The sequence below is a fragment of the Ranitomeya variabilis genome, chromosome 2 (genome assembly GCF_051348905.1).
Source record: "Ranitomeya variabilis isolate aRanVar5 chromosome 2, aRanVar5.hap1, whole genome shotgun sequence".
In the NCBI taxonomy this organism is placed as follows: Eukaryota; Metazoa; Chordata; class Amphibia; order Anura; family Dendrobatidae; genus Ranitomeya; species Ranitomeya variabilis.
Genome location: NC_135233.1, coordinates 821,630,397 through 821,644,445, shown reverse-complemented (window position 1 = coordinate 821,644,445; position 14,049 = coordinate 821,630,397). Strand labels below are relative to the sequence as shown.

At 38.3% G+C, this 14,049-nt stretch overlaps 1 protein-coding gene across 1 annotated transcript in view; it reads left to right on the top strand.

Annotated features, from left to right (window-relative positions):
- The window catches only part of HCRTR2 (hypocretin receptor 2), a 275,912-nt gene extending 262,736 nt beyond the window's left edge, over positions 1 to 13,176 (top strand). Inside the window, exons 4-7 of the mRNA XM_077290015.1 lie at positions 224 to 339; positions 4,426 to 4,649; positions 10,740 to 10,861; positions 12,743 to 13,176. Of these exons, the coding sequence (XP_077146130.1) occupies positions 224 to 339; positions 4,426 to 4,649; positions 10,740 to 10,861; positions 12,743 to 12,966 (686 nt within the window). The 3' untranslated portion in view covers positions 12,967 to 13,176. The remainder of the gene's footprint in view (positions 1 to 223; positions 340 to 4,425; positions 4,650 to 10,739; positions 10,862 to 12,742) is intronic.
- Positions 13,177 to 14,049: the final 873 nt, after the last annotated feature.

Below are 14,049 nucleotides of genomic sequence, written 5' to 3'. Positions count from 1 at the left end.
TTACATTGAAAAGGTAAAATGCTACTGGACAGTAATTTTAGACAGCAATCATCACTATCAATGATATTTTTAACACTTTTTCAATCAGTTTGCATTGACAACATTTACTGTATCTTTTATTTTTCAAAATGCACAAGTTCTGTGATGAAATCTTGTAGTACTATATGTTCTATTGCATATTCAGAAATATAATTATAATATTTTCTACTCTGCTCTATTTTAGGAGAAATTTACTCTAAAGTGTATCACATTTGCTTCTTCTTTATAACATACATGGTTCCATTGTGCCTGATGATTTTAGCATATCTGCAAATTTTTAGGAAGCTGTGGTGCCGACAGGTAAGTTTTTGTAAATCTGTGTTTATTTATCTGCATTTAAAATATGGCAAATTTAGAAATGCTGATTTTTAATTCTTATACTTCATTTACAAAAAGATTTTATTAGATTATATATATTTTTATTTTATACTGTTTATTTCATCCTTTTAATTTTTGTTTGCTACTTTTTACTAAAAGTTACATGTTTGATTATATATAATCAATATATTATTATATTATATATATATTATAAATAACATCTTCAGAGAAAAAGAGGACAAGTCTAGTGACAATAATTGAGTGTAGCAATCTCAAAAGTCAGTACCAACCCTCTAAAGGGCCTTGCCACATAATTTAAGATAAAAAAAAATCAAATCAATTTGAAGACATGTTTTGGATCTTTCTTCACAAATGAAAAATTCAATTTGTAGACATGGGTTTAGGATCTTTATTCCCTCTCATAAATTCTAAGAACAACTAGTTGACTTCAAGAAATTTGGTTTCCATGATTCCATTTAAAGAGTTATTCTTAAGTTTGGAAGTTGTCCTCTCTCTTTAGGAATGCAGTTGGCACACAAATCATAAATACCGCTACTGACAGCTGCTTTTGCAATATCTGACCAAAGATGTCCTAGATGTACTCAATGTGAAAAAAGTCCAGAGACACTACAGGCCATAGGAGCATGATTAGGCCATGCAGGCTTCTAACAGTAGCAGAAATAACATGCAACCAGTTATTGATATCTTGGCTCTTACTTTTGAAACATGGCCATTCCACTAGTTCTATGACTGATCAATTCTATACTGAAAGTGAAATTGGGTGTTAGATTCCTAGCTTAAGATGGGATTGTGATGTGGGATAATATAGGGTAGCCAGACCTTACTAGACTATATTTCAGGTATACCAACAGCTTGATATTGCATTGATTTGGTGGTGGAATCACTGATATGGCCATTTCTCCAAAATGTCTCAAGAGTTATATTTCAACAGGACAACATTAAGTCATATGTTGCACATGCTACTGTGAGCAACCTGCATGGCCAAAACATGGTTGCCAATTGAAATGGAAGTTGACAGCTGTAGATCTTGATCATTTGAATGCCCAAGTGCATTCATCATGGCAGAACATTTCTTACACAACCATTAACTCATTCAGACTAAGGCAATTTTACTTTTATTTCGTTTTTATATTTCTTCTACTTCTTCTTCTTCAAAGAGCCATCATTTTTTTATTTTTTCATCCACATTGCCGTATGTGGAGTCGGGAGGGAATTTTTTCCCCAATGTGGAGCTTACTCTTTGCACATGTTTTTTGTTTTCCTTCCTCTGGATCAACATGTTAGGGCCTGTTAGGTTAGGCTATGGGTTGAACTAGATGGACTTAAAGTCACGATTCAACCTTAATAACTATGTTACTATATTACATAACAGTGCTTGTTTTTTACATAAAGAGTTGTACTTTTGAATTACATCACTCAATTTATCATGTAATTCCAAGTTCATTGAAATTGCAAGAAAAGTGCAATTCAACAATTTTTTGGGGGGGTTTAATTACCATGTTTATTAATTGGTAAAACTGACCTGGCATTATGATTCTCCTGGTCAATATTGGAAATATATGGATATGAATTTGAAACTATGGAAATTTGTAAGAAAGAAAAATTTTACTTTGGTCATTATATTCCAAGACTTGTAGCCTTTTCATTTTCCGGGATATGGGGCTGTGTGAGCTGACATTTTTAATGATATTATTTTGGAGTAGGTGCCATGTTTTGATCACCTTTTATTGCAATTTTGAGGCTGCCAAAAAAAGTACTTCTGGTATTTTGATTGGTTTTTAATTACGCCATACACTGATCAGATTAATTTACATTATATTTTTATATGCCTCACTTTTATAGATTCAACAATAACAAAATAAAAAAGCACATACTTTGTAATGGGTTTATTTTTAATGGCGCAAAAGGAGTTGATTTGAGCGTCTGTTTTTTTATATTTTATATATTTTTAAAAAATTTCTTTTTACTGTATTTAAAGGGAACCTGTCACCTCAAATTGGCGGAATATTTAAATGAGCTTTTACCAGTCCGATGGGCGGCGTTTCATCTTCATTTCTCCTCCCTGTCCATCCCTGTTGTCTGCAATATGTTAGTGAATTAGAGTACGTGTGCACCATAGTTGACGCATGCGCAATGCAATCTTCGGTTGTGCATGCGCAGTGTGCTTTGCCCAACTGCGGGCAAAGCCAAAAAGCATTACTGCGCATGCGCCTGCGCACTATGTCCCGCAACACAGCAAAATACTTCTGGGACATAGTGCCTTGGGGGACTTAAAGCTGTGTTCACCTGATTGTTTGTGCATAAGCACTGCTGTATATAGCTAAAATCATGATCTGCAATGAATGCCAGCAACAGGCTGGCTTTCATGGGAGGATCGCAATCCCAAGCACAAGGGTCATCATCAGACCGCCGGCTGCCATGGCAACCCATCATCGCCCTGCAATCATGTCATATTGCGATTGGCAGGTGGAATGACATGACCTCCTGCCAGCACGTGTTAAATGCAACTGTCAAAGATTGACAATGTGATTTACCTGGTTAACAGGTGCAGATGGAGCTATGCTACATCCTTTGCTGCTAAAGGCACATGATGCCTGATTAAATTAGCCATCATGTGTGGGAAAAGATATGGACTTGGGTTGCGAGCCCGCATCAAAATCAGGGACACCACATTTGATGTGTGTGTATGTCAAAAGTCATAGAGGGTTTAATAACCTTATTGGTAGCATTCAAAGCCCTGTAAATGCATGTATTTCTGCAAGTGAAGCTCAGATATTGAAAAAATCAAGATGTTTAGAAAATATTGTCTTCTTTTTTCTTCATTTGCATATCATTTAGTTGTTTATCAATCCTGTGATTTCCATATTTCTACAAATTGTACTTCTTTGTGTTGTAATGATAATGTTGAGAAATGTATTTTATATCTTGTAGGGGTTGTACTTGCTCAGGTGCGGTGGGTGACACTCAGGAGACACGTTCCATTAAAAGTTCACAGGGTTTATTGCTCTATAAACCACATAGCAGCATGAACAAATGATAAACAGTCTTATGTCAGACAGATGAATTCTTAATGTCCATAGTAGAGCTTCGCTCTCTTGGGTCTGGGGGCACACAGGCTGTGCTATGTCCAGCACGCAGGCTCTCTAGCCTAAACCCGGTCTCAGTACTGACCAGCTGGGACACATGGAATTGTGTCCACCCAGCCAGACTCCCACACACTAACTCCCATGTGCCAAACACACCTCCATTAGGTAGCCTGAAACCACACCCAGGAGCCCATCACATGATTAGACATGTGGTTGTGACATCACCACAGGTCCTGAAACACATATAGATAGGTATGGTTATGTCTCTTACCTAGGGGTGAGGTATATGGGTAGCCAGACCCTCCCATCTCTCATGGCTACCCGTAACTCGGACCCAAATATACTAAGCAACTCCTTATTGCTTTATGTGCAAAAGCACTCCGGTTTACATCGCAGGGAGCATCCATCCCTGTGATACATACCTCCCATTAACCACGTGACCACCAGTCACACCACAATATTTTTATTAACACATTTGTGGGTGTCGGATGAATAAATGCATAACTTTTTTAAGTTTGTTCTAGTTAAATCAACCCTCCACCTAAAAGTTATGAGGCTGCTTACTGTGAAACAAAACTGATTTTTGCAGTCACATAGGGAACCTGTATGAACTGCACCTCCCAAACATCTACCACTTCCCCTCTAGTGTCATAAACAGCTGACATGAATGCAGTATTATTAGCACTGCTCCATCCTTTGAAAGTGGAGATATTTGGAGGCATGGTTCAGACTTTTGCATTCACCTTGTGTAACTACAGTTACTTTTTTGGTCCCATAGGAGGCAGCCTCAGCCCTTGGAGCCACTAGCTAGGACAGTAGTGAGGTCCTTTTTATGCTGCATATTCATTAGATATCTAGAGGCAAATATTTAGCTAGGCTGCAGGGTAATTTTAAGCCTATCTCTAATTACCTAATTTATTATAACAGTGACTCTTAAATCAGGTAATTTCTTTCATGTCAGATTCCAGGAACTTCATCTATAGTTCAGAGGAAATGGAAGCCATTGCAATGTCCAATCCAATCAAAGGGGCAGGGACAACAAGCATTCAAACCTAGAATTAACGGTGTGGCTGCTGAAATAAAACAGATTCGTGCTAGGAGGAAGACTGCTCGCATGCTCATGGTGGTACTGCTGGTGTTTTCAATATGTTATTTACCGATAAGTATCCTTAATATTCTGAAAAGGTGAAGTGCCGTTTTTATTATAATTTATTACAATTTATTATCATCATTATTATTGCTCAAATTTAGAGATGAGCGAATCTTTTGAAATTCAAAATTGCCAGCCTAACCAAACCTTCTCAAAAAATTAGATTTCTGGTGAATCAATGCACTGCAATTCAAAAGTACTTCGAAGACTTAACTTGAAAGATGGGTATGCCAATTAGAGGTAATCTAGACTGTATCCAACTTTTTATGTTCTTTAACATAAGCACAGCCTAAGTAATGTCAAGGTGACCATAACATACAGTATATGTCTATAGCTACATTGATGGAAATGTTTGGTAACCAACTGCCTGTTGCTCACACATTAATCTATTTCACAGCTCTGCTGTCAAAGCCTATTTGAACAGAAATTTTTAGGGCTTCATAGCTTTCTCTCCCTATCTCTTTTGCTAAGATGTGAACTGTGATGACCTCTCACTATTCAGATTCACCACAAAATGGCTGCTCATTCTCTTATTTTGCTTGGATTCAGGTTTAAGATATTCTTTCCAAATTGACAGCACTGTATACAGTATATGTACAGTACAGACCAAAAGTTTGGACACACCTTCTCACTTAAAGATTTTTCTGTATTTTCATGACTATGAAAATTGTAAATTCACACTGAAGGCATCAAAACTATGAAATAACACACGTGGAATTATATATTTAGCAAAAAAGTGTGAAACAACTGAAAATATGTCTTATATTCTAGGTTCTTCAAAGTAGCCACCTTTTGATTTGATGACTGCTTTGCACACTCTTGGCATTCTCTTGATGAGTAGTCACTGGAAATGGTCTTCCAACAATCTTGAAGGAGTTCCTAGAGATGCTTAGCACTTGTTGGCCCTTTTGCCTTCACTCTGCGGTCCAGAATACCCCAAACCATCTCGATTGGGTTCAGGTCTGGTGACTGTGGAGGCCAGGTCATCTGGCGTAGCACCCCATCACTCTCCTTCTTGGTCAAATAGCCCTTGAACAGCCTGGAGGTGTGTTTGGGGTCATTGTCCTGTTGAAAAATAAATGATGGTCGAACTAAACGCAAAGCGGATGGAATAGCATGCCGCTGCAAGATGCTGTGGTAGCCATGCTGGTTCAGTATGCCTTCAATTTTTAATAAATGCCCAACAGTGTCACTAGCAAAGCACCCCCACACCATCACACCTCCTCCTCCATGCTTCACGGTGGGAATCAGGCATGTAGAGTCCATCCGTTCACCTTTTCTGCGTCGCACAAAGACATGGTGGTTGCAACCAAAGATCTCAAATTTGGACTCATCAGACCAAAGCACAGATTTCCACTGGTCTAATGTCCATTCCTTGTGTTCTTTAGCCCAAACAAGTCACTTCTGCTTGTTGACTGTCCTTATCAGTGGTTTCCTAGCAGCTATTTTACCATGAAGGCCTGCTGCACAAAGTCTCCTCTTAACAGTTGTTGTAGAGATGTGTCTGCAGATAGAACTCTGTGTGGCATTGACCTGGTCTCTAATCTGAGCTGCTGTTAACTTGTGATTTCTGAGGCTGGTGACTCGGATAAACCTATCCTCAGAAGCAGAGGTGACTCTTGTTCTTCCTTTCCTGGGGTGGTCCTCATGTGAGCCAGTTTCTTTGTAGTGCTTGATGGTTTTTCCACTGCACTTGGGGACACTTTCAAAGTTTTCCCAATTTTTCGGACTGACTGACCTTCATTTCTTAAAGTATTGATGGCTTCTCGTTTTTCTTTACTTAGCTGCTCTTTTCTTGCCATAATACAAATTCTTACAGTCTATTCAGTAGTACTATCAGCTGTGTATCCACCAGACTTCTGCTCAACACAACTGATGGTCCCAACCTCATTTATGAGGCAAGAAATCCAACTTATTAAACCTTACAGGGCACACCTGTGAAGTAAAAACCATTTCCGGTGACTACCTCTTGAAGCTCATCAATAGAATGCCAAGCGTGTGTAAAGCAGTCATCAAGCAAAAGGTGGCTACTTTGAAGAACCTAGAATATAAGACATATTTTCAGTTGTTTCACACTTTTTTGTTAAGTATATAATTCCACATGTGTTAGTTCATAGTTTTGATGCCTTTAGTGTGAATTTACAATTTTCATAGTCATGAAAATACAGAAACATCTTTAAATGAGAAGGTGCGTCCAAACTTTTGGTCTGTACTATATATAAATACATATCATAGCTATTATATATATATATATATATATATATATATATATATATATATATATATACACTCACTGGCCACTTTATTAGGTACACCTGTCCAACTTCTTGTTAACACTTAATTTCTAATCAGCCAATCACATGGCGGCAACTCAGTGCATTTAGGCATGTAGACATGGTCAAGACAATCTCCTGCAGTTCAAACCGAGCATCAGTATGGGGAAGAAAGGTGATTTGAGTGCCTTTGAACGTGGCATGGTTGTTGGTGCCAGAAGGGCTGGTCTGAGTATTTCAGAAACTGCTGATCTACTGGGATTTTCACGCACAACCATCTCTAGGGTTTACAGAGAATGGTCCGAAAAAGAAAAAAAATCCAGTGAGCGGCAGTTCTGTGGGCGGAAATGCCTTGTTGAGGTCAGAGGAGAATGAGCAGACTGGTTCGAGCTGATAGAAAGGCAACAGTGACTCAAATCGCCACCCGTTACAACCAAGGTAGGCCTAAGAGCATCTCTGAACGCACAGTGCGTCGAACTTTGAGGCAGATGGGCTACAGCAGCAGAAGACCACACCGGGTACCACTCCTTTCAGCTAAGAACAGGAAACTGAGGCTACAATTTGTACAAGCTCATCGAAATTGGACAGTAGAAGATTGGAAAAACGTTGCTTGGTCTGATGAGTCTCGATTTCTGCTGCGACATTCGGATGGTAGGGTCAGAATTTGGCGTAAACAACATGAAAGCATGGATCCATCCTGCCTTGTATGGAGCATCTTTGGGATGTGCAGCCGACAAATCTGCGGCAACTGTGTGATGCCATCATGTCAATATGGACCAAAATCTCTGAGGAATGCTTCCAGCACCTTGTTGAATCTATGCCACGAAGAATTGAGGCAGTTCTGAAGGCAAAAGGGGGTCCAACCCGTTACTAGCATGGTGTACCTAATAAAGTGGCCGGTGAGTGTATATATATATGATAATAGAGCTGAAAGGTGTAATGTTGAAGACAGACGGTCTGTGTTAAAGGTTATGTAAACCTCTCCAAATCACAAATTCACTACATTTAGCGAATTTCTAAAAATTCTACCTAAATCCGATCAAATCGATTTGCTCATCTCTACTCAAAATGTGTAAGCTATGTTTAATTTTAACTTTATAATTTATTGCTATATAAATGTTAGACTTGAAAAGATTGTAGATATTTTTACAAATCACAATCATTGCATCCAAAAGCAATCCATAAACCATCTGTTTTATCGGTGGTAATTAATTTCAAGCATGCTAGTGCAACAACTGTGATTATTTCCATTACTTTCTTATTCTCAAATAAGAAAGTATCAAATACAATATTTTTGGTAATGAAGTAGTTAATTTTATTGTGGAAAATGTATTGCATTTAATTTTGCTTTCTTACAAAATTTGAGTTCATTACTTTTTATGTTGGAAAGTAAAGCATTAAAGTACAGATATTTGTCCCTCTAGCTGTAAAAGCTAATTTTCACATTTTTGGGGGATTTAAGTATAACTTTTCAACATATATTTTATATTTAACATATATAGTATATTTTTATTGTTTCTTGATTAACTATATTGCGGACTGTGGACATTTTTGTTTTGCTAGAACAGTGTTTCCCAAACTGTGGCTCTCCAGCTGTTACAAAGCTACATCATCGATTATGCTATAATAGCCTACAACTTTAAGAGCATGATGGGTGTTGTATTTTTGCAACAACTGGAGAACCACAGGCTAGGCTACACTACTCTAGAATATGTGTGTAGAGATGAAGAAGATTCGGAACACCTCCTCTGAAGAACTGTGAATGTGTATTTTATGTGATTGGTTTTCCTGTTACAGGGGTAAATGAGGTAAACTATGCAGCCTACCCAGGTTTGGGAGGACATAGGGACTGATATTTAGTTTCTGGGTTTCTGAAAATTTGGAGTTTAGCTACAGAAAAAGGAGGAATTCTCTCAGTTTTGAAACCGGTTTGGGTGTATGTGAAAAAGAAGAGCAGACTCAAGAGAAGGTAGTAGGATTATGCAGTATCTAACAACAGAGAAGGCAGTTGTCTCCTCTCAGCAGTCCATTTGGGGCACCTGCAGCTAAGACTCGTAGACCTGGAGGTCAGCATCAAAGAAGATGGGGTCAGTCAGGCTGGGGCAAGTTAGTAAGGTGGTAGCTGGAGCAGCTCCCTTGCATTGTTCACAGGAAGTGCAGCTAAGGTATAGTGGTCACAACGACCCATGTGGCCCTGTGCTAGGAAATTGGAGGTCGTCAACTTAACCTGTTCTACTACAGTAACGATCTGCAAAAGTTATGTGCCGCTGTCAATAACCAAAATGTGTGTGCCTCTGTATTGTAATATAGATGACAAAAAGAATTATTATACCCACTACCTTGTGAATATAGTTTTAAGGAAAAGTAAACAAGCATTTTTTTTGCAAACTGTGTCTTACTCATTCCTCAAGATAACAAATGGTCCCAACCTTCCCCAATATATGGCCACATGCAAACTGAGTGTGGCAGCAAAATCAACGTACCCATGTGCACACACCCAGGGACATTTATATAGGGTGTATAGAGATGCAGGAATAACAATCGGCAAGTCTTGTCTCTTACAAGTACACACATGCAGAGTATCACTTTAATTAACATTGGTACAACTAAAAATCTGTGAACTCAAATGAAAAGTGAAAGAGACCTACAGTACATGTATATGAAATATATAGCTGTAAAAGAAATAGTATGCAGTTAAAAGTGTCATTAAGAACAAAACAGCTTGAAAATCATGGAACAATTGATTGAGATTCATTTAGATTAAGATTAGAGATGTGCAGATCTAATACAATTCAGAATTGCCAAATTGCACAATTTTTACTGGTAAATTGAATTGCAGAAAAGTTATTCTCCATAAAATCAAATGCTCCTTTTTCTGCTCTGGGGTTTCTTCAGACCGCAGAGCATAGTAAATTTAATGTTAAAAAAAATCAATAATCATCTTTAAAAAAAAAAAAAATACTGTTGGTTTGTTTCAAATGAGTCTTGATATTTCAACCCATTTGAAGACTTATGAAAACTACTAAATAGGGCCTGTCCTAAGCATACCCCAATTAGCAATGACTTTAACATCAAGTGAAGTGCATGACAAGTTATCTTTTGGTTGTGACATTTGAAAGGGCTTGGATATATTAGGCAGCAAGTGAGGCAATTGGAAATTACTTTGTTGGAGAAGAAAAAAATAACAAGCATAATCTTCCAAATTTTGTTAAAATTTGGTCAAAACATTTCTAAGATGACTTTTTTTGGAAGTTCTTGGTATGTCCTGAACTGTACCTATCAAAAATCTTCCAAGGAAGGACAACCAGTCAATTAACGACAAGGTCATGGGTGGGATGAAAAGCCTAGACCACGTGGTTTGATACTATAAAACGAGTTATTGTAGCCACTGTAGCTGGAAAAGTTAATGTCAGTTATGACAGAAAGTTTTTAAAACATAAAGTGCATATGGCTATTTTTTCTCTCACACTTAAAAAGGTTGTTCCTTTTAAATTACATTTCTCCCATGGCTGCATTTGCTGTAGAAAAAAACTGTGCTGTACTCATATTCCCTGGGTCCACCAGCATGTCTTCACTTCTGTTCCCACCATCTGTCATTGGCTGTGGAACTGACATCTTGTAGAAAGCATAGTAGCTCAGTCTACAGGGACTGTGAGAGTGACATCTGAGCTGCAGCTAATGCCAATCCCCAGGTAAAGAGAGTACAGCACAGTTTGTTTCTTTATAGCAAACTACAGCCAGGGGAAATATGGTTTTTAAATTGAAAGGGAACCATCCCTTTAATCTTAATGAATCATTTAGACTATCTTTTTCTGCTATAGTAATGTATAATGTATTTTGTTTAATTTTTAGAGTTTTTGGAATGTTTGCACAGACAAATGACAGGGAAACAGTTTACGCCTGGTTTACATTTTCTCATTGGCTGGTGTATGCTAATAGTGCAGCTAATCCAATAATTTACAACTTTCTTAGTGGTAAGTTTTTTGTGTTTTTTTGTTTCCTCTGAAAATAATCTAAAATCAATAGAATGAAAAAGTAAAAGGTTTTTGATTAAATTATTATTTTAAGAAAAGTTTAGACAGTCACCTGAAAGAATAAATGAAATAGATCATTATTGTGCCCTTTGTAAGCAGAATTTAAATAAACAAGCATTCTATTTTAATTAAAATGCCATGTTAAACTCTTAGTATTATAGCAATGATAACTTCACTGGAAAACGAGTTTTTTTTTACTTAAATTAGTATATTTTACAAGGTCTAAGGGGTAAGGTTTCTCCTTGTGGAGAGTGACATACCAGCTCTGGCTTCTCAAGGTAAGGAGGCTTATTCAACGTGCAATGCTCCTCTGGGAAATTTAATGTGCAAATTGCCTCTTCAGCGAAAAAGAGGACTTGAAATCTATAGCGCCACCTGTTGGAAGTAGCGATCCTACAAGTGACAATCAACCCTTTAACGAGTCTTGCAATATGACTTAGGATAAAAGCCAAATCAGTATCTCAATTCGCAATTGTATCTTGTAGGATTGCTACTTCCAACAGGTGGCGCTATAGAGTTCAAGTCCTCTTTTTCTCTGAAGAGGCAATTTGCATATACTTCACAAAAAATTTCACTGACTAACAAGATGATGCATAGCTATTTTTTGTACATCAAGTTCAATACATTATCATTGAAAAGCCGTTACATGAATTATTAATAATAATTTTAATTTAAAATTATGCATTCTCACATCAAAAAAATGAACTTGGCAGCGTGGACTAATTTATCTGAATCATAATTTTTGTAATCTACAGGCAGTCCTTGGGTTACACACTAAACTGTTGATTCTGCAGATTTGCTCACAATCTGAATTGATATTTAAGTTGTAACAGGTACAGAGCTGGCAAAAAAAAACAATACTCTTGACATTGCTGACCTCTTAGACCACCCTTCTGCTCTATAACCACAGTCTGGTCCTCTTCATTTCTCTACAGCATGATTTATTTCTGAACCCATCACTGCAGGCCAGGACTTCTGGCTGCTTCCAAGTCTTGGAGGTCACTGTGTGTTGTGAGGTCGTGATGTCAAAGCATGCGCCACAATCTTATGATGTGCAATGACCTCTTAGACTTGGTTGCACAAGGACGTCCTGGTCTATGGAAAAAATGCCAGTGATGCAATGCACAATGAAGCAAAGAAGTGAACCAGAATGCAGCAGCGAGAAGATGTGCAGTTGGAGCAATGAGCATAAGTTCTTTTTATCAAAACTCACCTCATCTCCAGATGTCATGCTGTCCAGGGCTCAGTCCAGAATAACTTGTATACTGCTTTAAAATTAATCAACCATGAAAAGTCAGTGAACTGTGTCATTATAAGTGATATTTGTTAATATAGTTTTATCATCTGTTTTAATGATGGGGCCATTTTGACAATTCTAGGGCTGTACTTGTGATAAACATCTTGAAATGGATAGGTTTCAGTTCTCGGGGCCTCAGAGAAGAAAATTCATATTACTGCAAATTTCATTTTTTGGAACAATTTGTCAAACTTAGCAAACTGGTATTTCAAAAGATTCCATCAACTTTATTGATAACCTTTACCGTAGGCAGTGAATGGAGAGTTCTTTTCATATGGGAACAATGGGATCACTATGCTTTCAACCATTGGGAGTACAAGAGGATGGACTCTCAGTGGTAATAAATTTATCCCCTATCCAGTATGTCAATGACACATTATATTCATGTAACTACCCCTTTCAATTAAGCATTAAGAAAACCTGTTACTTTTGCCAGAATTTTTCAGCTTCTAACACGCCAGGGGCAATCCACATCTTTAGACCTCTTTACACAGCAATATTTAACATTGTTTTAATTTCTTTAGGAAAATTTAGAGAAGAATTCAAAGCAGCTTTTTCATGTTGCTGCATTGGAGATAACAATAATCAAGATGAACATCTAACAAGAGGAAGAGCCAGCACTGAAAGTAGAAAATCACTGACTACACAGATCAGCAACTTTGATATTGTGTCAAGAATATCAGAAAATGTTGTGCTAACAAATATTAGCAGTCTGAACTTAAATGGTAATGGACAAGCGCAAAACTAGTAGCATTTGAAATGAATGAAATACAGTGTGATGACATTCAGATCTGGAAAATGTGCTGTTTTTACTTATAAAGTCATTTTTTTATTGTTTCTAAATGAATGTTAAAAAAAAAGAAGCCATAAAATGAAAATATAGAATTAATTTATGTTGCCAATAAAGAATGACAATTCTATTAAGAGAAAGCTTTAATGGAAAACTAATTAAAAAGAACCTTTCACCAAATTATTCATGTTAAAGGGAACCTATCACCCCGTTTTTTTCGGTATGAGATAAAAATACTGTTAAATAGGGCCTGAGCTGTGCATTACAATAGTGTAGTTTGTGGACCCCGATTCCCCACCTATGCTGCCGAAATACGTTACCAAACTAGTCATTTTCGCCTGTCAATCAGGCTGGTCAGGTCGGATGGGCGTGGCTTCTTCCCCCAGATATTGCGTAGTTTTCCGTTGGTGGCGTAGTGGTGTGCGCATGTCCAAGGTCCCCAATCCTGCACGGGGGGGTGAAAATAGCAGCGATGTCCGTTATTCCATTGGTGGTCGGTGGGCGCGGCCATCTTCCTTTGGCCGCGCGTGCGCAGAAGCGGCGCTCTGCTGGCCGCGGCTTCAGGAAAATGGCCGCCGCGATCTCCATCTGCGCACGCGCGGCATCCCGCGGCCATTTTCCTGAAGCCACGGCCAGCAGAGCGCCGCTTCTGCGCACGCGCGGCCAAAGGAAGATGGCCGCGCCCACCGACCACCAATGGAATAACGGACATCGCTGCTATTTTCACCCCCCCGTGCAGGATTGGGGACGTTGGACATGCACACACCACTACGCCACCAACGGAAAACTACGCAATATCTGGGGGAAGAAGCCACGCCCATCCGACCTGACCAGCCTGATTGACAGGCGAAAATGACTACTTTGGTAACGTATTTCGGCAGCATAGGTGGGGAATCGGGGTCCACAAACTACACTATTGTAATGCACAGCTCAGGCCATATTTAACAGTATTTTTATCTCATACCGAAAAAAACGGGGTGATAGGTTCCCTTTAAGCAATACAGACAATGTAAAAGGAGCTGCAGAGCAAAATAAAACTTT